Here is a 21,855-nt window from a genome sequence, read left to right on the forward strand (position 1 = left end):
TCCTTATCCTTATTTATCAACCCTAGTTTGTTATTTTAAAAAAAATGTTAGGATCAAGAGGTAACTCCCTCCCCCAAATTTTATTAACTGATACTAACACTCCATCCGTCCGTCCGTCCGTCCGTCCATCCATCCATCCATCCATCCATTTATCTATTTATCTAATGCATTTATAACCCACCTTCTTTCCCCTTGCAATGAACCCAAGGTGGCTCACATTATCCTCCTCCTCTCCATTTTATCCTCACAACAACAACCCTGTGAGGTAGGTTGGGCTGAGAGTGTGTGACTGGCCCAGAGTCACCCAGTGAGCTGCCATGGCCGAGTGGGGACCAGAACCTGGATCTCCTGGCTCCCAGTCCAACATTCTCACCACTACACCACACTTGTTGCTAATTTCTCTGTTTAATTTCTGTATTGCAAAGGCTGAAGGCTCTGCCTTCTCTGATCAAGAGGACATCTCTTGCCCAGAGTACAGATAAAGTGATAATGAGCTGAAATTACTCTGTGGCTCCCCTGATTCACGAACCTATGATCATAACCCCTAATAACTCCTTTCCTTCCTGTTCCTGTAGGATTTGCTCTGACACCAAGCATGGGCTAGCAAGGTTCTCAAGGACGGTGTCTCCGAATATCCTATGCATGTGGGTGGAAGGGAGGGAGGAAGTTGTTATTCAAACTCTCACATACAGAAATAGCTTTTTGGAGGAGCATTGCTGGTTTCAATTTTTTTTTAAAAAAGCATGAAGAATACAGTGCATTTGTGATAATCACATGTACAGAAACACTGAATCCCAGCCCTATGATTTTTTACAGCCATGTGTTTCTAGATGTCATTGAGGTTGTTGATAGATACAGTACTTACATAAGTTCGGGTTAGGCGGTTAAAATGTTAACATACGATATCCTTGAAAGCATTATGTTTTTCTTAGACCACTCAGATTGTGAGGTTATTTCAACTATTATTCCCAAACATAAGCACAGTCAGGGAGATGCTGAACTGTATGTGATGGTCTACAAGATTGTTTATCTTTCTAGAATGATATTATTAACGGGCTTTCCATTTTAACAGTTTCCAGAGGGGTAGTCAGTTTCCATGGTAGTCCATTGCAGCAGAAACAAAGGAAGTGGACTCTGGTCCATGAAAGCTTGCGCTATAATAAATTTGTTAACCTTAAAGGTGCCACAGGACTCTGTGGCTAGATCTGTACTAGTGCTTATTATCTTATGGAAGTGCACTGAGAACTATTATTATCAATTAACTTATCAATTCTGCCACCCAGTTTGGGCCTTAGTTGTTTCATGTCTAGACTATTGCAATAGTCTTCTAGCAGGTCTCCTTCTTTCCTCTCTTTGTCCTTTAATCTTGGTTCAGGAAAATGCTGTCAGGACTATTCTGGACCTTCCCCATTTTGTTCATATCACCTGTTATCATCGGGCCTTGTGCTGGCTTCCATTGAAGGCCAGGGTCCTTTACAAGATTTTGGTCCTGGCCTTTAAGGCCCTACAATTACATTCCCCAGTCTATACATCCTCTCTTTTGTCCTGGCATGTCCCAGGGCGGACCACTAGATCCATGGGCCACGCTCTTCTGATCCACTCTACCTCATAGATTGTGGTGTTTCGTTATTGTGCATTCCAGGACCTTGTCCTGCAGCTGTGGAACTCCCTCCCCCTACCATTATGACTAACTGAGAGCTTGGAGGTGCTTAAGGGTGAAATGCTATGGGGATAGGCGGCTGCCTCCGAACTTGGAGGCGACCACCTGTCCAATGCAGGGCAGGAGAAGCATGGAGGGGATTGTTCCCTCCACACTTCTCCTGCCCTGCATTTGTGGCTAGACAGCCGATTTCAGCTGTCTAGCCACAGGAAGGCGGAGACGGGGAGGAGGCAGCTGGGTTGTACTGGCATTTCCACCTTCCCCGCCCCGGAATGCCCCCCAGAACACCCCGTTTTGGCCGCTGCGTGATGTGATCCTCTCCCAAGAGCAGAACGCGGGGCTGTTCCGCGATGCCTGCGAGGCAGCATGGAAGGTGGGGAAAGTCGTTTCCTGGAAAACCACATACCCTATGGCCGTCTAGCTACTGACTAGTGGCCATAGGATTGCTCTCTAAGAAAGGTTTGAAAACTTATCTTTTTGAGTAGGAGGGGAGTGGTTGGTTGTTGTTTCTGAGGTAAAGTATGCTGATGACTTTTATGTTTATCTAGGTTATTAAGACTATTGTCATAGTATTGTATTTTTGAGCTACGTTATACCAGAATTATTGAAATTATGTATTTTAATTGTCGAGTTATCTCTTTATATATAGCCCTTTGTAACAAAGTGCTTTATAAATAAATAGTATTATTAATTAACTGTTATTAATTATTAATTAACTGTCATGATCAATTATCTTATTGAAGTGCACTGAGAACTGTTGGGGCACATTAAGCATTCCGTACACTGCTAGCTTTTCTAGCATTATTTCCCACTTTTTTATTCTGTATTATACAAAATACAGAAACATATGTCACTGTGTGTGCTACAAGGTATAAATGCACATGAGGGATATAGTGTGACCATGATGGGACCGTATCAATATGACATAAGAGAGCTTCGGCTATTGGGCGGTATAGAAATGAAATAAATAAATAAATAAATAAATAAATAAATAAATAAATAAGGTGTCGATCTGGCCTGTGTTATTATTAAGGGGCCTCACTTAGGGATGTTAGAGAATTCTGCCACGGACTCCAGTGAGCCCGGATTCCGGCCCCCCGGAGTCTGTTACGGAGCACTCCCCCCTGCCACCCCGCAAAATTTTCCCGGGACGGACCCTACCTGGCGTCGGCTGGTCCGGTCCGTCCACTACCCAAGTCTGCGGCTGTGAATGGCTGCCCCGGTCTGCAGCTGCCATTTGCCTCCCTGCATTAGCCGTGACAGGCTACATAAGTATTTATGTAGCCTATCACAGCAAAGAGCAGGGACGCAAATGGCATCCACTACGCCAGACACCATTTGCGGCTACAGCCCGGCAGTGGACGGAAGTCCGGCTGTGGGCGGGCCCGGTCGGCGGCTCCGCGGACTCACTGTGGAGCAGAGCCAGCCGGGGAGGATTCTGGGGGGAGGGACAGATCGCCTCCCCAGTGGACGCCCCCACCTGGAACAGGGTAAGTAATCCGCCGATCCCTAGCCTCACCCAGATATATGATTGCCCTGAATTTCCCATTTCCCTATTTTTTAACAAAAGCAAGACCTACAATTTTCTATGTGATTATAGTTTTAATGTATGTGATCTCCCAACATGAAAAATCGGCCTCACATTTGGCAATCTTCCCATACGTGCCTCTAACACATGACTACAAGTATGAATGGCAGAGTGTTTATAGGTACCTCCTTGTACTATGAAAGGAGGCACTTCAAGGTAAAGTGTTGGTTTCTGTTACAGTTTATGAGATTATGAAGCAGCAGGGGCTAATTAAAATGTTATTTGTGTTCCAAAGAAAGCCCATGGAGCCTTCTCTAGCAGGCATATATTGCCGGGGTTGTTATAAACATGACTAACAAAGAATCCTGTGGCACCTTGAAGACTAACTAATCTAATGCAGCCAAGAGCAGATGAATCAGAGAGGTAAAGTAGGCAGTTGCTTAGACTATGCAAATGTCTTAGAAACAAAGCTCTATTTATGTAGAAGGTTCCCAAGGGCAGCACCTCTGCGCATTGGCCGGGTAATAGTCCCTGCATTCCAGGGGACATGATCAAGAATCTTTTGATTTCCATCAACTGCCCACAATGGTAAGAGCGAGGAATTAAAGAAGCCACTAACATTACAAATGGAAATGGAAACATAGAATCCCAGTCATGATAAAAGATGGTGGCGCGGCGGCGGGGGGTGGGGGGATTTGCTTAGAGCACTAGGAGCAACCACCACCTTGAAGCAGCTCTGATGATGACATGAGCTTGTCACTCTACACTTGTTACTCTTTAAGATGCAACAGGACTCTTCATTATTTTACTACAGGAAGCTAACAGGAGTACCCATTTAGAACAGTGGCTCATCCAGTAGACTCAGGGGTTACGGGCAGTAATATTCAGGAAGATACAATGTCAAATGCCTTGTCAGAAGACCAAGCTGTGCTAGGTAACCAGTTGTTCTTGTTTTTATAATTATATCACACAGTCCTGAAGGGCTCTTATGATAAAACAATAAACCGTTCTCTCTCTCTCTCACACGCAACACAACTACTTAAATCAGCAAGAACTGCCTCCCCCAATCTGGTGCCCTCCAGATGTATTAGACTACAACTCCCATCGTCCCATCAAGACGTCTGGAAGGCACACAATTGGGAAAGACAGATTTCAAAGGAGGAAGTTACAAGGACATCTGCCAGGTGCCATTCTCTGGGAAGGCCATTCCAAAAACAGGTGCAACCATAAAGAAGGCCTGAGATCTAGCTGGTCTTGTTTGTACTTTCATGGCTGAGGGCACAGTCCTACGCATGTTTAGGCAGGGGGAAAAATGCCCTACAACTTCCAGCATGCCCCAGGCAATCATGCTGGCTGGGGAATGCTGGGAGGTGGAGGACTTTTCTCTCTCTAATCATGCATAGGATTGCGCCCTGAGACACCCAAAGTAGGATCCCATAAGGGTGGAGATGTTGCTTCATATTCCTGGACCCAGAGCATTGATGTCTTAGGGCACACTCCTATGCATGTTGAGACAGAAAAAAAAAGCCATATAACTCCCAGCATCCCCCAGTCAGCATGGTTGGCTGGGAAATGTCTGCATGTCTACTCAGAAATGTCATTGAGATATGTGATTTGCTCCCAAGCACACATTTGGAAGAAACTCATTATCTAGACCCATTTCAGTCGGGCTTCAGGCTTGGGCATGGGACAGAAACGGCCTTGGGCGCCTTGGTAGATGATATGAGGAGGGCTCTGGATAGGGGTGAATGCTCCTTCCTTGTTCTCCTCGACCTCTCAGCGGCTTTTGATACCGTTGACCACGGTATCCTCCTGGACCGCCTGGAGGGGTTGGGCATTGGAGACACCGTATTGCGGTGGTTCCGGTCCTTCCTCTCCGGCAGGTACCAGAGGGTAGCACTGGAAGAGGAGGTTTCAGACCCATGGCCACTCACTTGTGGGGTGCCACAGGGTTCCATCCTCTCCCCGATGCTATTTAACATCTATGTGAAGCTGCTGGGGGCTATCATCAGGAGGTTTGGGGTGCAGTGTCATCAATATGCGGATGACACACAGCTCTACCTCTCATTCAAATCTTCACCAAGGTTGGCCATAGAATCCCTGTCCAATGTCTGGAGACAGTGAGTGGCTGGATGGGGAGGAATAAGCTGAAGCTGAACCCTGACAAGACCGAGGTACTTTTGGTGGGAGACAAGAGGAGGCTGGGAGATGCTGACCTGGTGTTGAATGGGGTACGGCTACCCTTGAAAGACCAGGTCCACAGCCTGGGGGTCATTTTGGACTCCCAGCTGTCCATGGAGGCTCAGGTGTCAGCTGTGGGCCGGACAGCGCTGTATCAACTCCATCTGATACGGCGGCTGCGCCCCTTCCTTCCCGACCATCTGCTCCCATTGGTAGTACATGCCCTTGTCTCCTCTCGTTTAGACTACTGTAATGCGCTCTACGTGGGGTTACCCTTGAAGACGGTTCGGAAGCTGCAACTGGTACAGAATGCGGCGGCTCGCCTGATTAAAGGCAGCCGCTGGCGAGATCACATCACTCCAGTGCTGAAGGAGTTGCACTGGTTACCAGTTGTTGTCCGGGCCAAATTCAAGGTGTTGGTTTTGACCTTTAAAACCCTATATGGTTCCGGCCCAGCCTATCTTAAGGAGCGCCTCCAGCAGCACCAGACAGGCCGCTTAACAAGATCAGCCTCAGATGGCCTTCTCTCTGTCCCATCAGCCAGGACAGCTAGACTGGTGGGGAGAGGGAGAGGGCCTTTTCTGTAGTGGCCCCCACTCTGTGGAACTCCCTCCCTAGGGAACTCTGTCATGCACCCTCTTTAATGAGCTTCCGTCATGCATTAAAAACGTGGTTGTTCAGGCAGGCATTTGGGGTGGGTTAGGGTATTTTAGAAAATGTTTTTATTGTAGAATTTTATTGTTTTATTGTATGTTGTACATCGCCCAGAGTGGCTGGGTGACCAGCCAGATGGGCGATTAATAAATTAAATAATAATAATAAATAAATAAATAAAAATGTACAGGATTGCAGACTAAATGTTAAAACCAGCACTTTAAATAGGACTGAAAACAGACCAACAGTGGGCATATCACTGGCTGTTTTGTATTAATTAGAAGTTTTAAATCCTGTAAGTAATGTCAAGCTATTAAAAATTAAAAGCATCTTATCTGTCCTAGAACTGAGTCAGCTCAAGTGACTGCATCCACAGTTTGCATTTCTCCCCCGTGTATATGGATGCACTCAGATGGTAATATTTCTGAATTTTACGACCACAGTCTCATATCTACTAACTGTGAAGCTCTACTGAACTCAGTGGGACTTACTTCTGAGTCAACATGTATGGAGTTGCACTGTAAATGTAGACTTCTTGGTTGTGCCACTGTTCCTCCCAAATATACAGGCTTTTTTCCATATATTGTGTTAACAGGATTTTTAAATGTGCACAGCAAATCCTCATCACATAATTTATTGTTGAGCATTATGTAAACATACACACATACAAATACATATATACAAGTACACACACACACACACACACACACATCCTTGTGTAATTCTGCATTCTTCAATAGATGTCTCCAGCTGTTTCATTTGGTGAGATTCTCAGCTGACATAAATTGTTTAAAAGTTATGGGTTTACCCTGAGGCTGTATACAGCTGTAAAGTATTCTTAACATTATTTTCTAATAGACTGTTCCGAACAACTCAACCTCCTGTACAGGGAATACATGAGAAACAGTCATCATTATGGGCATATTTGCTACATTTATTGATAGAGAAATTGTGTTTCAAGTACAGTTACCATTAAATTGCCCCTAAAGTAAAATTTGGAGGCAAAATTTATTAACAGCCAAGGAATTTTAAGAGAAGAAAATAAAAGAGTTTCTGCAACACCAGAACTGGTGGCTGGGGAATGCTGGGAGCTGTAGGACATTTTCCTGTCTAAACATGCATAGAAGTGTGCTCTTATGGGCACAGCCCTCTGCATGTCAACTCAGAAGTAAATGTCATTGAGATCAATGTGATTTGCTCCCAAGTACAGGTGTACAGGATTGCAGACTAAATGTTAAAACCAGCACTTTAAATGGGTCTGAAAACAAACTGACAGTGGGCATATCACTGGCTGTTTTGTATTAATTAGAAGTTTTAAATCCCTTAAGTAATGTCAAGCTTTAAAAATTAAAAACATCTTATCTGTCCTAGAACTGAGTCAGCTCAAGTGACTGCATCCACAATTTGCATTTCTCCCCTGTGTATATGGCTGCACTAAGATGGTAAGATTTCTGAATTTTAACACCACGGTCTCATATCTACTTACCCTTGGGTAAGCTCTATTGAACTCAATGGGACTTACTTCTGAGTCAACATGTATAGAATTGCAATGTAAGTGTAGAGTTTTTGGTTGTGCTACTGCTCCTCCCAAATATATAGGCTTTTCCACATATTATGTTAACAGGATTTTTAAATGTGCACTGCAAATCCTCATCACATAATGTATTGTTCACACACACACACACACGTATCCTTGTGTAATTCTGCATTCTTCAAGATGTCGTCAGTAGGTAGTTCTGTAGTTTATTTGGCAAGATTCTCAGCTGACAGAAATTGGTTAAAAATTATGGATTTATGCAGTAAGGCTGTGGACAGCTGTAGCATATCTGTAATGTTATCTTCTAATATACTGTTCTGTACAACTCAACCACCTTTACAGGGAGTAGATGAGAAATGCTCATCATTATGGGTGTATTTACGGCATCTACTGATTGTATAGTTGTGTTTTAAATACCATCAAATTGCCTGCCTCTAAAGCAAAATTTGGAGGCAAATTTTATTAACAGCCAAGGAATTTTAAGAGAAGAAAATAAAATATTTCCTACTACGCCAGAACTGTTGGCAACTGAAATGCATAGCTCTACCTGGGATTTTTAAGGGCTGCGGTGGCTTAGTGGTTAAGACGCTGAACTGCAGACTGGAAGGTCGGCAGGTCAGCAGTTCGAGACCCTGGTGCTGCGGGACGGAGTGAGCTCCCGTCTTCAGTCCCAGCTCCTGCCAACCTAGCAGTTTGAAAGCAAGAAATTGCAAGTAGATAAATAGGCACTGCCTCGGCGGGAAAGGTAACAGCGTTCCGTGCACCTCGGTGTTCAGTCATGCCGGCCACATGACCACGGAAGCGTCTTCGGACAGTGCTGGCTCTTCGGCTTAGAAACGGGGATGAGCACCGCACCCTAGAGTCGGACACGACTGGTTGGGGACACCTTTACCTTTTTAAAGCAAAATTTGGAGGCAAATTTTATTAACAGCCAAGGAATTTTAAGAGAAGAAAATAAAATATTTCCTACTACGCCAGAACTGTTGGCAACTGAAATGCATAGCTCTACCTGGGATCCACAGAAGAACATAAATGCATATTGTTAGTCATGCTGAGCTATAGATGTCATCTGATTCTCACCAGCACTGTTGGGAGCCCAGGACTGCTGAAGAAATTCCCCATGCAGTGAGCATAGTTGGAACTGAATTTTGCCTAAAGTGAAATAAATTTGAAAGTGAATCCAGGTTAAGTGGGGCAGCAATTTTAGAGTCTGGACATAATGATCTTACAGGCTTAAAATGTGGCAACCCAGCCTTGTCATTGCTTTTGGGGGACCCTGTTGCTCTTTCTGCTGGGTGGGTCCTGCGCCTTCTGCCCCAAATTCTGCCCTGATGTCACCACTGCCCAGGTTGGTAGAGACATCAGAGGAGTTTCCAGGAAAAGAAAGCTTGTGGAAGACAGGGGAATTCTTCCTTCATAATTTCAAAAAAGGGTCTTCACTATTTTTAGTTGACCAAAACTGCAGGACGGATGGCAGTATTTGCTGCTCCTGAAGTCCGCTCCTTTTCTTTGTCTTGCATAGCATTTGATCCTGCTGCCAAATGAAGTGAACACTTTGGGGAAATTAAAAAGAAGCAGACCCAGACTGTACGCAGAACCTGCTCTGCTTAAATGTAGTACTTTTGACAAGCCTGTGACAAATCTCTTCAGGAGATGTGAGGCTGACCGCAGTAGAAATGGAATAAGGAGATGACAGATGCTGTGAGTGTGTAAAAAAAAAGGAAAGATTTTGGATGAAAAAATTTGCTGTAAATGAATTAAAAACTCTTTGAAAGCAGCAAATGCAGACAGAAAGAGGCACATCAACAAAAGTCAGCCAGCTGCAATTTCCAGAGTTCTGTTAAAGCTCTGATTTTAGTGACTGGTTTCCATATACCTGGCATAGTTACTGCTCAGTCACAAAATACCATTAGTTCAGTTATATCAAACTTGTGTTTTTCTAGATCAAAAGCCTTCCCCCCCCTTGCCTGACAGCTGGTGACTTACCTTTGATCTTTGACTTTGTTGTTTGCTAAGTGTTAATTTTCCTGAAGTCTTTTGGACCTGGCTGTGCCTCATTTGATTCTTTGCCAACCCAAAAATGGGGGGAAAGGATTTTTGACAGCACCATAGTGCTGCCTTATTATTTTCTTTCATGGGGCTTTATTGCCCTTGGGCAGGCAGTGGGGCAGCTGGGCTGGCCAAGGTCCAGGGCCCCCAAGCCCAGGGGTCCCACAAATGACCACCCAGAGAGTGGCATGTGTTCAGTTACAGGGAGCACACAACTCCCTTGTTAAAACAGCTTCACTGGCTTCCAGTCTGGGCACAATTCAAAGTGCTGGCTACAACCTATAAAGTCCTATACGGCTCCTGTCCAGGTTATCTGAAAGACCGTATCCTCCCTTATGAACCTGCCCATGTCCTGAGATCTTCTGGGGCCCTTATCTCAGCCCCACCACTGTCACTGGCACGTTTGGTGGGAACCCAGGAGAGGGCCTTCTCAGTGGCTGCCCCACGGCTGTGGAACACCCTTCCCAGGGAGGCTAGGATGGCTTCCTCCTTGATGTGTTTCTGGAGGCAGGCTAAAACATTCTTGTTCCAGCAGGCCTTTGGGACATAGTTGGAATCTGGGGGTTAGCTGCTAAAATGGTGTTTTAAAATGCTGTTTTAATGTTTTAATATAATTTTAATTGTATTGTTGTTTAATTTATATTTTAGCTTTTGTATATTTTCATAAGTTTTAATCGTATATGTTATAATTTTTGTAAGTGGCCTTGTGTCCCAGTACTGGGAAAAAGGTGGGGTATAAATATAATCATTGTCATCATCATCAGGGCAGGAAAAACAAACTCCATTTTATTCCTGTAGTCATGATGGTGCAGTGATTTACATTAGTTTAAAATGCACAAGCTTACAGTATTTTTTTTTTAATCAAGGTGGGCAAACCATTGTTATTATTCTAACCTATTAGGAATGTAGAAGCACTTGTAGATAGGGATGTATGAGCATTTCATTTTTGCTTGCAAAACATGCGAGCACACCCCATTAAAAGCTCTGAATGCATGGGTCCACTGAAAATGTTCACAAATAGTCGGATACGTGCTCGTGTTCACCTTGTTCCCAATTCCCAGTTTGACTTGTGTGAATTTCCTAATTCACACAAATGTCCTTAGTAGACTGAACCAGCCCTGCTTTAGTCTATGGGGGGAATTTGCGCAAATTAGAGAATTTGCACAAATTTGAGGAGACTTGCACAAATCTCTCATTCAATTGCTGCTCGATTTGCACCACTTTCCCATTCTCACAGAGCGAGCTGTGAACACAACTGTGAGTGGGAATCAGGTGCGAGACGAGCTGCGAAACAATATTCGGAGAATTCTGGTGATCTCAAACATTGCTTGTTCGTCCATCCCTAGTTGTAGAGCATAGAGTTGTGTGTGCTTCACAACTGAAGTAATACACATGGCCATCTAAGGGTGGCCCCCATAAGCCCATTAAAGGCACAATCCTATGCATGTTTAGACAAAAAAAAAGTCCTACAACTGTCCCACAAAAAATGTCCTACAAAAGTTGTAGAACCTTTTTTCTGTCTAAACATGCATAGGATTGCACCCTAAGTCCAGAATCTAAAGTTACCGAGCTCTATCACTGCTCTTGGGCCCTTTTTGACATTGCCTTCAGTACCATGGCTCCATCCCCCACATCAGTCAGTAATACTGGAAGTCCACAGTGCTGAAGGAGTCCAGATTTCAGCTCCTTCCCATAATAGCATTGCCTCTTCTAGAAAAGGAGGCCATACTGGTGTGGGAAGAAGCCAATGGCTGCTAGTCATGATGGCTATATACCGCCTGGAGGATCAGAGTCAGGACGCCACCAAATACCAGTTGCTGGAGAACAACGACAGGAGAGGGCTACTGCCTTCACATCCTGCTTGTGATGTGTCTTGTTGGCCACCATGGGAAACTTTAAAAACATCTCACCAGTCAATGACAACATCTCACCAGTCAATGAGAAAGCAGCTAGCTGACCTCACACATCCTAGGAAAGGCACATGGAAAAAATCCAGTTTTTCAAGCCAGAAGAAAGAATGTAAAGATGCCATTGGATGAGCCTCTCTAGGAAGGGAATCCCTAAGGGTGCTACTACTGAAAAAGCCTTATTCTGGGTCGTCTGCTGTGGAAATCGCTGCTCATGTTCTTTACCCAGAACTCTCCATCTCAGGGACCTGGAATATCAGCCTGGAATTGTCTTTTTTTTCCCAAAAAATTGTAAGACGAGAGAAATTCCTACTGGTGCACCTGCCTACACGATACCTATGTTGCTCATTTATAGGCAGGCTAAAAGGAAGGGAGGGGAGAACCAAAATGCTTTTGGTTTAGAAATGTTTCCTTCCCGGTTGTTTGGGGGCACTACTTACCACCAATGACCAAGCAACTGGGTTCACACCTCGCTACTTCTCTTCCATGATATTGCTCTTCACTTACTATCTTTTTGTGTGCTTGGTCCTCAATCCTCTTGGTCTCACCATCCTTATTTCATTGAATGCATTCGCCATGTGTAGGAAAAACGAAGTGAAAGTACAAGTGAATACATTTGGGTCCAGAAGGTTGAATGCCAATGCCCCATGATACCTTGGAGGTTTCACCGAAGAAACAGGCCTGGTTCTGCTGAACTTATGCGGTTCGTTTTTCCGATCGAAGCAACACTGCCAGTACAGTTGCGGCACCTCTTCCTTTTCATTGCTTACTTTTTCTTCCACAGCAGAACTATTGGTCCAACAGAGGACATATTCTGCCAAGGCACGCACACCTGAGATGAGGACCCCATGCCTCCACCTCCCGCCCCCAACTTTCCTTTTAAATTGTGTTTCGTCCACAGCTCACCCTTTCCATTGCCGCCACCTCCACCTCCTCCCCCTCCTCCCCAACAGCTTTCCTGGCTATATCTATATCTGTATCTATATCTGTTGTGTTAGCAACAGCGTGGTTAATCTCCGTCCCTCTGCGACCATCTCACACCTCAGTACCATGCTCTGAAGAAGGGGCCTTCCTCAGATGAAGCCATGGTGGCTGATGTGGCCTGGAGGTCACCTCAGCCACTTTGGTGCCATGACAGCAAAGACTCTTTAAAGCTGAAGTTTATCCTTAAGTTAAGCTTTAAATTCAAGTTCAGGTTTAAACAATGTTTGCCACCATCCGGGCAAAGCAGTGGCAATGGGGCAGGCACCCTCCAGGGCCACCTTTTCCACAATGCCTCACTTTTTCCTCAGAGAGGCATGGAGTCAGGAGCACCCTGGAGAGGCCCATCGCAGCACCACTGTCCATACCCTGTTAGGGGCAAATGCTGTTTTAATTTAAGCAGTATATACGCCACCACTGCAAAAATATCAGTGGCAGTGTTATTTATCTATTTATATTTATTTATTATGTTTCTATCCCACCTTTCTTCCCTTGTGGAACTCAAGGTGGCTCCATGTGGTTCCCAGGTGGTCTCCCCTCCAAGCACTGACAAGACTCAGACATGGTCAGCTTCAGCAAGATGGCTGCCTCGTGTGCCTTCAGACTATGCCCTGGAACAGTGTTCTGTGGCATGCAGATAAGGAAGCAGCACGGCAGCAGATGATGATACAAATGGGGGTGTGTGGGGCATAGAGATGGTGGCAGTGGTGATGATAGGTGACCCTATGTGGGTGGGATGGGGGGGCAATTGACTACCCTTCCTTATCTGACACCTAAGTCATGTGGTTCACTGTGGCTCCTGTTAGGGCCTGTCCCTGTATTCAGCTATTTCAGTTTGCATCGACAAAAGTCTTCCTTCTATCCAGCAGAAATTAAATAAGCGGCTTTTTTCCCAATTAGAATGATATGGGAGGTCAACGAAGTCTGATAAACAAGTGGACGACATTCCTGAAAGCAAGGCTGGTTTGCGCAATTCCTGGCCCAGAGGGAGCGGATACACATTTTGATGAGCTACGTAAGTTGACTTTCCCCCCTTTAATTACAGAAATGTAAGAATTTATTAATTTAGTTGCCTTCATTCAAAGGTAGCTGGTACCAGGTAGGGATGTACAGACTGTGTAAAATCCCCTCCGTCTGTGTTTCACGGATTATCAGGAATCTTTCATTCTGTCATCTGCCCACAGACAGATGCAATTTCTTTTTTCAATGTGGAAAACTACGCAAATAATTATGTAAATATTTACATATGCATTTACATAATTTACCTCAGTATGTAACATATAGCGTATTGTCCCCCATTCCATTCAACATTTACTCAGGAGAAACTTACCTAGTTTTCTACGGATTTATATGTGTACATTTCAGGAAAGTAAAATAATCATCTGAACGTCCACGGACTCCGCATGGTCTGAGGGTGGCGTTCCACAGCAGATTCCACAGGTTGGAATCTTAGAAATCTGAGCTCATTGTAATCCGTCTTGAATTTCTCCAGCATTCCTAGTACCAGGTGCATCAAAGGAGGGGGTAATACAAAGATACTCATAGTTGCTGTTATTTCCCTAACCCCCCCCCCCACAAATGCATTAAAAACCAAAATGTTTGTGGAATAATCTTGCTAAGTAGAGGTTAACTAAATGATCCCCTAGGGTTTAGGGTACTTTGAGTAGCACAGTTTCCAAGAGACAACCTTATAAGCAGGGTATATTTTCATAAAGTAACCCTAAAGAGTACTATAGGATAATTCTAGACTTTCTTTACTCATGTGTCATGTCTGGTTTTGTACTGGCCCAGTTTTTGCCACCACCACAGTTACCGTCTTTCAAATCATAGAATAGTAGGGTTGGAAGGGGCCTACAAGGCCATCAAATTACAATATTGTTTCTATTGCTGTATGCTTCTCTTTTTTCTGTGCGAGTAATATAGCTCATTTAGGGATAGGAGAACCAGGGATGTTGAGCTTGCCAAAATTATCCCAAACCATGCTCTTTGCTCACTCCCATTTTTGTTAGCAACATGTTTTCAGTTCATTCAAATGGGAAAAGTGCACAATTTGAACGGAAAAAGTGTGCATTTCTGTGCACATTTTTCAAAAGTGTGCACTTTTCCCACATTGACTAAAATGTGAAAAAGTGTGTATGTGTGTGTGGGGGGGTGGGGATTGAAAAATCTGAATTTCAAAAGATATACATTTTTCAAACATGATCACAAGTTTGAGAACATGCAAACATTTTCCAAAAAATGCACTCCCAGTCATGTTCCCATTTGGGGTCATGAATGGGGCAGGTTTGAATGATTAGTGAACTGAAATGAAATTCTTGTACATCCCTAAGCTAGTTAGACCCTGTTTATACATCCTTATACTGGTATGATTCTGGCCACCACTGTAGCTGCTTCCACTAGGGATGGCTGTCATGGGGAAGACTAGCCCTTTTTGGGCTCATCCAATTTCCACAGAACCCCCAACTTAGCTTGCATTTGTGAGCCTAGGCACAGGCTCCCCCCCCCCAAATCTGGGAAGTTTCCCGGATTTTTTTAAATTGCCATTTACAGAAATTGCGGCTGCCATTTGTGCAATGTATGCAAATGTCAGCTGTAATTTCTCTAATTTGCACAAATGGCAGCTGCAATTTGTGCAAACTAAGCACATCAGAGCTGCAATTGGCGCAAATCACGGCCGCAATTGGCGCAAATCACGGCTGCAGTTTGTTCAAATTGCAACTGCAATTTGCATAAATTGCAACTGCAAATTGTGCCTGCAAATGGCAATTTAAAAAACAACAAAACCCCCTGAAAACCCACAAGCTGGCCTGACTTGATCCCAATCGAGTTGGGCCAGCCCGCGGGCAAGTGAGCTGGCGTCCAGGGGGCCAAAGTGCTGAACGCTCAGCTAACCTCACTCCCCCCAGAAGCATTCCTCTGGCATCGCTAGCTTCCACACTAATCTGATTATACACAATGTTTTACCACCCATGTGGTTCTTCCTGATGGCATGTTTACATAATATGCGAGTTAACCCAGCCCTTTGAAAGGTGCATGGCATAAAAATTCCATTAGAGAGAACCACCTCTACTCATACTTACAACAGTTGATGAGCAATAGCAGATCTGGTAGCAACCATGTTTGTACAGGTAAAAGAGGTCTTAGTATCCTAGTATCTGTGTTTGTTTGTACAGATTAAACAGGACACACAGAACAACTAAATAATATATTTGTTTACAATTTCTGCTGGTAAACTGAGCTGATACATTTTATTTGGGCAGGGCCAGTTCAGAGATCAAGAGGAGCCTCACATGAGTAAATGCCATTCCCCCCCACACACACACACTTACTTTGTGTGTGTGTGTGTGTGTGTGTATGTATGTATGTATGTGTGTGTGTGTATGTATGTATGTGTGTGTATGTATGTATGTTTGTGTGTGTGTGTGTGTGTGTGTGTGTATATATATATATATATATATATATATATATATATACATACATACATACACACACATGTATATTCCAGGCACATTGAAAACTAGCACATCAGGGAGAAGGCTCTGTGTGCAGGGATTTATTTATTCTTTTGGTGTGAAGGAGCATTCAGCCAGGGAAGTGACCTGATGTCTGAAATGCTAGAGATCAGAAACAGTTTTGCCATTTCAGGGAGACAGAACTAGGGCTCCGCTAGTAGACGCAGCCTATGAATCAGACAGGTGTGGTTCAGTGTGGAAAAAAAGAGGTCAAATAGATTTTGCTATGCCAAGTCATAGTGTTTACCAAGCCATTCTATGTCTTTTTCAGTCCCAAGATGGAGAGAATGATTTGGAGTTTAAAATAACTCGGAGTCATAATATTCCATCGCCCAACGTAATGATGGTTTAAATGTTTCAGCTTTAGGCATTCTTAACTATTTTAAGCCCTGTGCCTGCACTATGTCCAAATGCATCACACTTTTAGGACTTGGACACTGACTAATTTTTATGCAGTCAGCAACAGAAGGGATTTGTTTTCATTTCTTTTTATTCTGCTTCTGAAGGCTGGTTGATACGACCAATGTCTGTGCACAAGGTGAGGGACTGCACACATTTCACACAACCTGTGCACAAGGTGAGGGACTGCACACATTTCACACAACCTGTGTACAGCGTAGCATATCGCCATAGGTATATGCTGTATTCCTGCTTGATTTCTGCATTCCTTCCATCCCGTTTTTGAGAAGGGCAAATCGCAGTGATTGAGCACAGTTGTGTATATCTTGCCACGTGCATGCCAACCTGCATGCACCAACCTGGTGCCCTCCAGGTGTTCTGGACTACAACTCCCAGGATCCTTTACCATTGGCTATGCTGGCTGGGGCTGCTGGGAGTTGAAGTCCAAAGCATCTGGAGGACACCTGGTTGGGGAAGGCTGTGCTATGTTATATGTATGGTGAGGGGCGAATACAGAATTGTGTACAGGATTTACAGCTACAGGTGGGGCAGCACAGGGGAATGGTCAGTGAAGTGTAGTAGAAGTTAGGAAAGAGGAAACGGTACATTCTATGATTAAGCAACACACTGCAAACTAAAATGTGAGAGCTGTGGATTTATTTTTAGGGGTTAGCAACACATTCACAAATTTAGAAAACAATGGACAATAAATAAGAAAACGTTTCGTCTTACCTTTAAGAACACCCTATTCTCTATTGCAGACGATATATTCTTACTTCCGACAAGAGATGAAAGAAATCCTATGGTGTATGGTGTCTTCACTACTACCAGGTATATTTTAGCCTCAGTCCAAACAAACAAACAAAAAAACACAGAGCTTCCTGAATAACCCTGGCTGGATTACGCTACAATACTAGCCCTCAGATTAGATTACAATAAATATTATTTTGCCTCTTTATAACAGCTCTAGGAGGAAAGAGTAGGCAGAGAAGCAGTGACTGCCTAGTGAGATCCAGTGGGTGTAGCGGTTAGAGTGTTGGGTTTAGATGTGGGAGATCAAGGTTCATATCCAGTCCCCAGCTATGAAGCACACTGTGTGGCCGCAGACAAGTCACGTTCTCTTCACTGAATGTACCTCACAGGCATATTCTGAAGCGAAAATGCAGTTCTGGGCTCCATGGGGGAAAGGCAAGATACGAATATAGCATGTGGCCAACATCCAAGCCCGGCGCTCCGTTTAGTATTTCAAACCAGCTCTCACGTCGGATCCCTTCTGTTCTGCAAGCTTCAAACAAAAGTTTTCTCAACGAAGCCTTTGCGGGTTACACAAACCAATATTTCAGGCCTGCAGCACAGTCAGCACAGACAAGCAGCCATGAGAGCGGTTAGAGCCATGAAATAGTGGGGGGTAGGTGGCTTAACCCTTTCTCCTGCCATCATTTTTCTGTTCAGAACTGTCCCCAAGTTCGAGCTGCTTTTCTCCCCTTAGGGGAAAATAGTCAGGGACCCTGCAGATAATAAAGTTGCTGAGGGTTATAAATGAAAACACAACAGTGGGGGCTGGTGGCTCTGATTTCGCTGGGGCTGTGTATCCATTCTGGGTTTCGGTCAGAACCAGTCAGAACTCTAAAGGATCTATCCAAAGTGTTGAACCCTATCCCCAGAATGGGTTCATCACCTTAGATAGGTCCTTTAGAGTTCTGGTTGATTCGGACCGAAACCCAGCGCAGATTCACTGCCCGCCCTGAAATAGGAGCCACGAGCCTGCACTGCAGGAAGGGTAAGGGTTAAAGAGCTCCCATCACTTCCATATCACAGCTGCTGATGCTGTCTTTTATCTGGGATGGTAAATCAGTCTGTTTTCCAGCCTGGCTCACTTTGCACATTTATGTTCACCCATAAATCCATTCCTTTTCTGGATTAATCTGCGATTTTTTCAAAAAAAATTTGCAGGAAACGTTGCGTTGAAAGATGTAGCTTAAACATATTTTCTCTCAAAATATGTATTTTAAAATGTATTTGAAGAGGCCGAGAAATGCATTGGAATGTTGGATCTCTAACATTCGACCAGGAGGTGCGGATCATGTATGTTCACATTGGAACTGGGAAAGATCGCAATCTTTAAGCATCCCTACTTTAAATATGTTTTTAATAACAAAGGCCAAGAAAGTGTTCCCAACCGCATCTTTCACGTTTCCACTGTCTTTGAAGTAAGTGGTGTCATCAGGCCCGTGCTAACCCTGATATGCTTCTGTTCTTCCAGCTCTGTATTCAAAGGTTCCGCCATTTGTGTGTACAGCATGGCTGACATCAGAGCAGTTTTCAATGGACATTATGCCCATAAGGAGAGCGTGGACCACCGGTGGGTTCAATATGATGGCCGAATTCCATACCCCAGGCCTGGTACGGTAGGTGTCCTTTTCCCACCACAATTTGGCCTTCTCTATAAACATTGTCCCTCCTTCGTTTGCCTGAATGAATCATGTGTAGTTTCCTTCCAGGATGTTTTAAATTATCCTTTCCCCCCTTGTTCACGTTGACAGTTCATGTTGCCGTCTACCTTTAAAAAACAAAAGAAAAAGGTTCCTCAGCTTCTTCAAGATAACAGTTGCCAGACTGGCTATTTCCTGGTTGTCTCTCAAACTCTGCTCCTCTGATCTTTGGCTGCATTACTGTGGGGAGGTGGGGATGGTCTCTCAGCCATCAGCACCTCATTCAACAGAATAATGCTTTCCTTTGTCAAGCATTGAAGTATGAATGTACGTGTCTTAAATCTTGTGGTTCTGTTCTGTTTTTACTGTCTCTATTTATGATAATTTCCTTAGATGTGACCATTACGTTTGACCCCTTACTTGTATAAATTGTTGCAGAACATCATACGTAAATAGCGTTTGGCATTTTTTAAGATATGGTAATGAATGTGTGAGTTATGGGAGGAAAGAATGGAGCTTATTATGAGGGAAAAGCTCTAGATATTGAGTTGTTAAATACTCCAAGGTTGTGTGTAGCAGAGAGCTTTGCCAAAGACATGTGCACACGTACCTGGGTGTAAGACTCATTGAACACATTGAGACTAGACAGGAGGGATCTGGGGATGCCCAGTTTCACTGAGATCCTCCAAACTCCACTTTGTAGCTTGGTTCATCTCATTCCATTCTCATTTGTGACATGGTTTTTTTCTGTTCAAATGAGGAAACTTTGCATTTTGGTGCAAATTTTTTGGAAGCATGTACTTTTTGAAATATGCACATTTTAAAAGGTGCATGTTTCAAAATACACATTTTTCAAACGCGATTGCAGGTTTGGGAATTTGTGAACAGTTCTTGAGAAGAAGTGTTCCCGTTTGCATTCAGGATTGTGAACATGGGAAGTTCGAAAGATTTGCATACTAGAATTAAATTATTGTAAATCTCTACTTGGGTTAGGACTTACTTCTGAGTAAGCATTAGGGATGTACGAGCAAACTTTTGTTCACCTGGAAAGTGCCTGATCCTTTGTTTATGCTCCAGGCTCATGTACAAAGAGTCCGTGTTTTGCACACATCCCAACCAAGTGCATGCAAAATATTCACAGGCGCTTCATGTGCTCATCACCACCGCCTTCTCTCCTTTCCTCTTTCCTGCAAGGGCCCCCAAACGTACCTGGGGTAGGAGAAGGGGGTAAGACAGTAGTGATGGTGGTGGCAAGGAAGGAGCTCCAGATTTTTGTGGAACGTCACTTTCCTGCCAGGAAGCTATGGGGAATACACGTCCCAGCATGCCTGGTGGGAATGGGATGCTAATTGTGTCCATTTCTCCTTGGCACAAATGGATGCAATTAATGTCATGGCCCCTCCAACACATTGTGTCATGTTGTTCCCATGCTCCCCTTGTTGGGCATGTGACACTCTGATGAGAAGTTGGAGTCCCTGTTGCTGTCTTTGCCACCACCTCTTCCCATTCTTCTGCCTCAGATAATTTTTTTTTGGTGGGGGGGGGGGCTTTTAGGAGGGCAGGGGACGGAGGAGAAGTATGGTGAAGGTGGCAAGGTTTGTGTCTACTTAACAAGGCATGAGTAATTAATAAGAAGCTTTTGTTTTTACAAGCAGGCTTCTTTTTGATTACTTGTGACACCCCAGGTAAGCATACATGGGTAGTATTGTGTGGTTAGGCTGTTATTCTAAACACATTCTTTGGGAGTAAGCCCCACCGGACACAGCAGGACTTACTTTTAAGTGGCAAACATGCTCATTTTTTTGTGCCTCACTGTGGTTTCTGGACAACTGGTTTCAAAGATTTTCAGAAGGCTTCAAGCGCTATCTCAGAAACACTGAAAGAAGCCTCCAGAACCATGACAAATGCTGTTGTAATAGATACGTGTACAAACCTGTGTGATGGATACCTACTGGACAGTGTCCATTACACTAATCAATAATTCCTCCCCCCCATCGCCCCACTCCCTGGAACATTTTTGGAATGCTTTAGGAAAGGAGGTCTCTTACATGAAAGGATAGATATGTATCCATGATTGCAGACATGAAGACCTTTAAAAACAGTGTGTGGTTTGTGGTCAGGGTAATATTGTCCTAAAGGACCTTTTTAGTGGTAAGGGTAATTTGTCTTTGATGCTGGTTATATTTGGAGGGGTCTTAGCTGAGTGGTAGAGCACATACCAGGATCTCCAGGAAGGGTCAGAAAAGAATCCTGCTTGAAACCCCATCAACCCTGTTGACAATACCGTACTAGATGGACAAATGGCATGACTCAGTATAAGGCAGCTTCCGATGTACCTATATTTCAGGATAAGTAGTAGTTACAGCTCACAATACTAGTGGAGGAATTGTGAGGATGATGTGACCTGATTCACAAGGAAAGACGTGTGTGTGTGTGTGTGTGTGTGTGTGTGTGTAGGCTGGTGACACTGATTTTGGTGGGGCTGTGATTCCACTCTGGGTTTCAGTCAGAGCCAGCCAGACCACTAAAGGAGCTATCTGAGGTGCAGAACCCATTTGTGGAATAGGGTTCACCACCTTGGATAGCTCCTTTAGAGCTCTGTCTGGCTCTGACTAAAACCCGGAATGGAATCACAGCCCCACTGAAACTGGAGCCACCAGCCTCCACTGGGGTGCGTTTCATGTGCGTGTGATTTGCTGTGTCAAAGATACATGCATACAGCTGGCTACTAATTAATGTTTGTAGAGCATTCAGGGAAATCAAAACCAAAAGCTGCACCACTAAGATTAATAGAACTTCACAGGGCAGAAAAGTTCCTCCTTGTTTAAAGTTCTCAAGCATCTGGTAGCATATTAAGTACAGCAAACAACTGTGCTGTAAAATGTATTTCCTTTCATGTCTAATTGCCCAAGATGCAGCTGACTTCCTTGAGGCATTTTTTTAAACACTCTTTTACACAGAAGCAGGAGATTTTTCATGTTCTGTTCAGCTGGCTTTATCTCCTAAGTCAACAAC

At 44.1% G+C, this 21,855-nt stretch overlaps 1 protein-coding gene across 5 annotated transcripts in view; it reads left to right on the forward strand.

The window, feature by feature from the left end:
- Positions 1-21,855, forward strand: part of SEMA3D (semaphorin 3D) — a 281,441-nt gene that overhangs the window by 188,106 nt on the left and 71,480 nt on the right. For all 5 annotated transcript variants that reach the window (XR_014784492.1, XM_084811190.1, XM_084811192.1 and 2 more), the window contains exons 9-11: positions 13,398-13,512; positions 17,170-17,239; positions 18,672-18,816. Coding sequence is in view for 4 of the 5 variants with exons in the window: in XM_084811190.1 (XP_084667316.1) it covers positions 13,398-13,512; positions 17,170-17,239; positions 18,672-18,816 (330 nt within the window). In the remaining variant the exon portion in view is untranslated. The remainder of the gene's footprint in view (positions 1-13,397; positions 13,513-17,169; positions 17,240-18,671; positions 18,817-21,855) is intronic.

This window comes from Heloderma suspectum, chromosome 7, assembly GCF_057233095.1.
Source record: "Heloderma suspectum isolate Gila_16-S chromosome 7, 16-S_ref, whole genome shotgun sequence".
NCBI lineage: Eukaryota > Metazoa > Chordata > Lepidosauria > Squamata > Helodermatidae > Heloderma > Heloderma suspectum.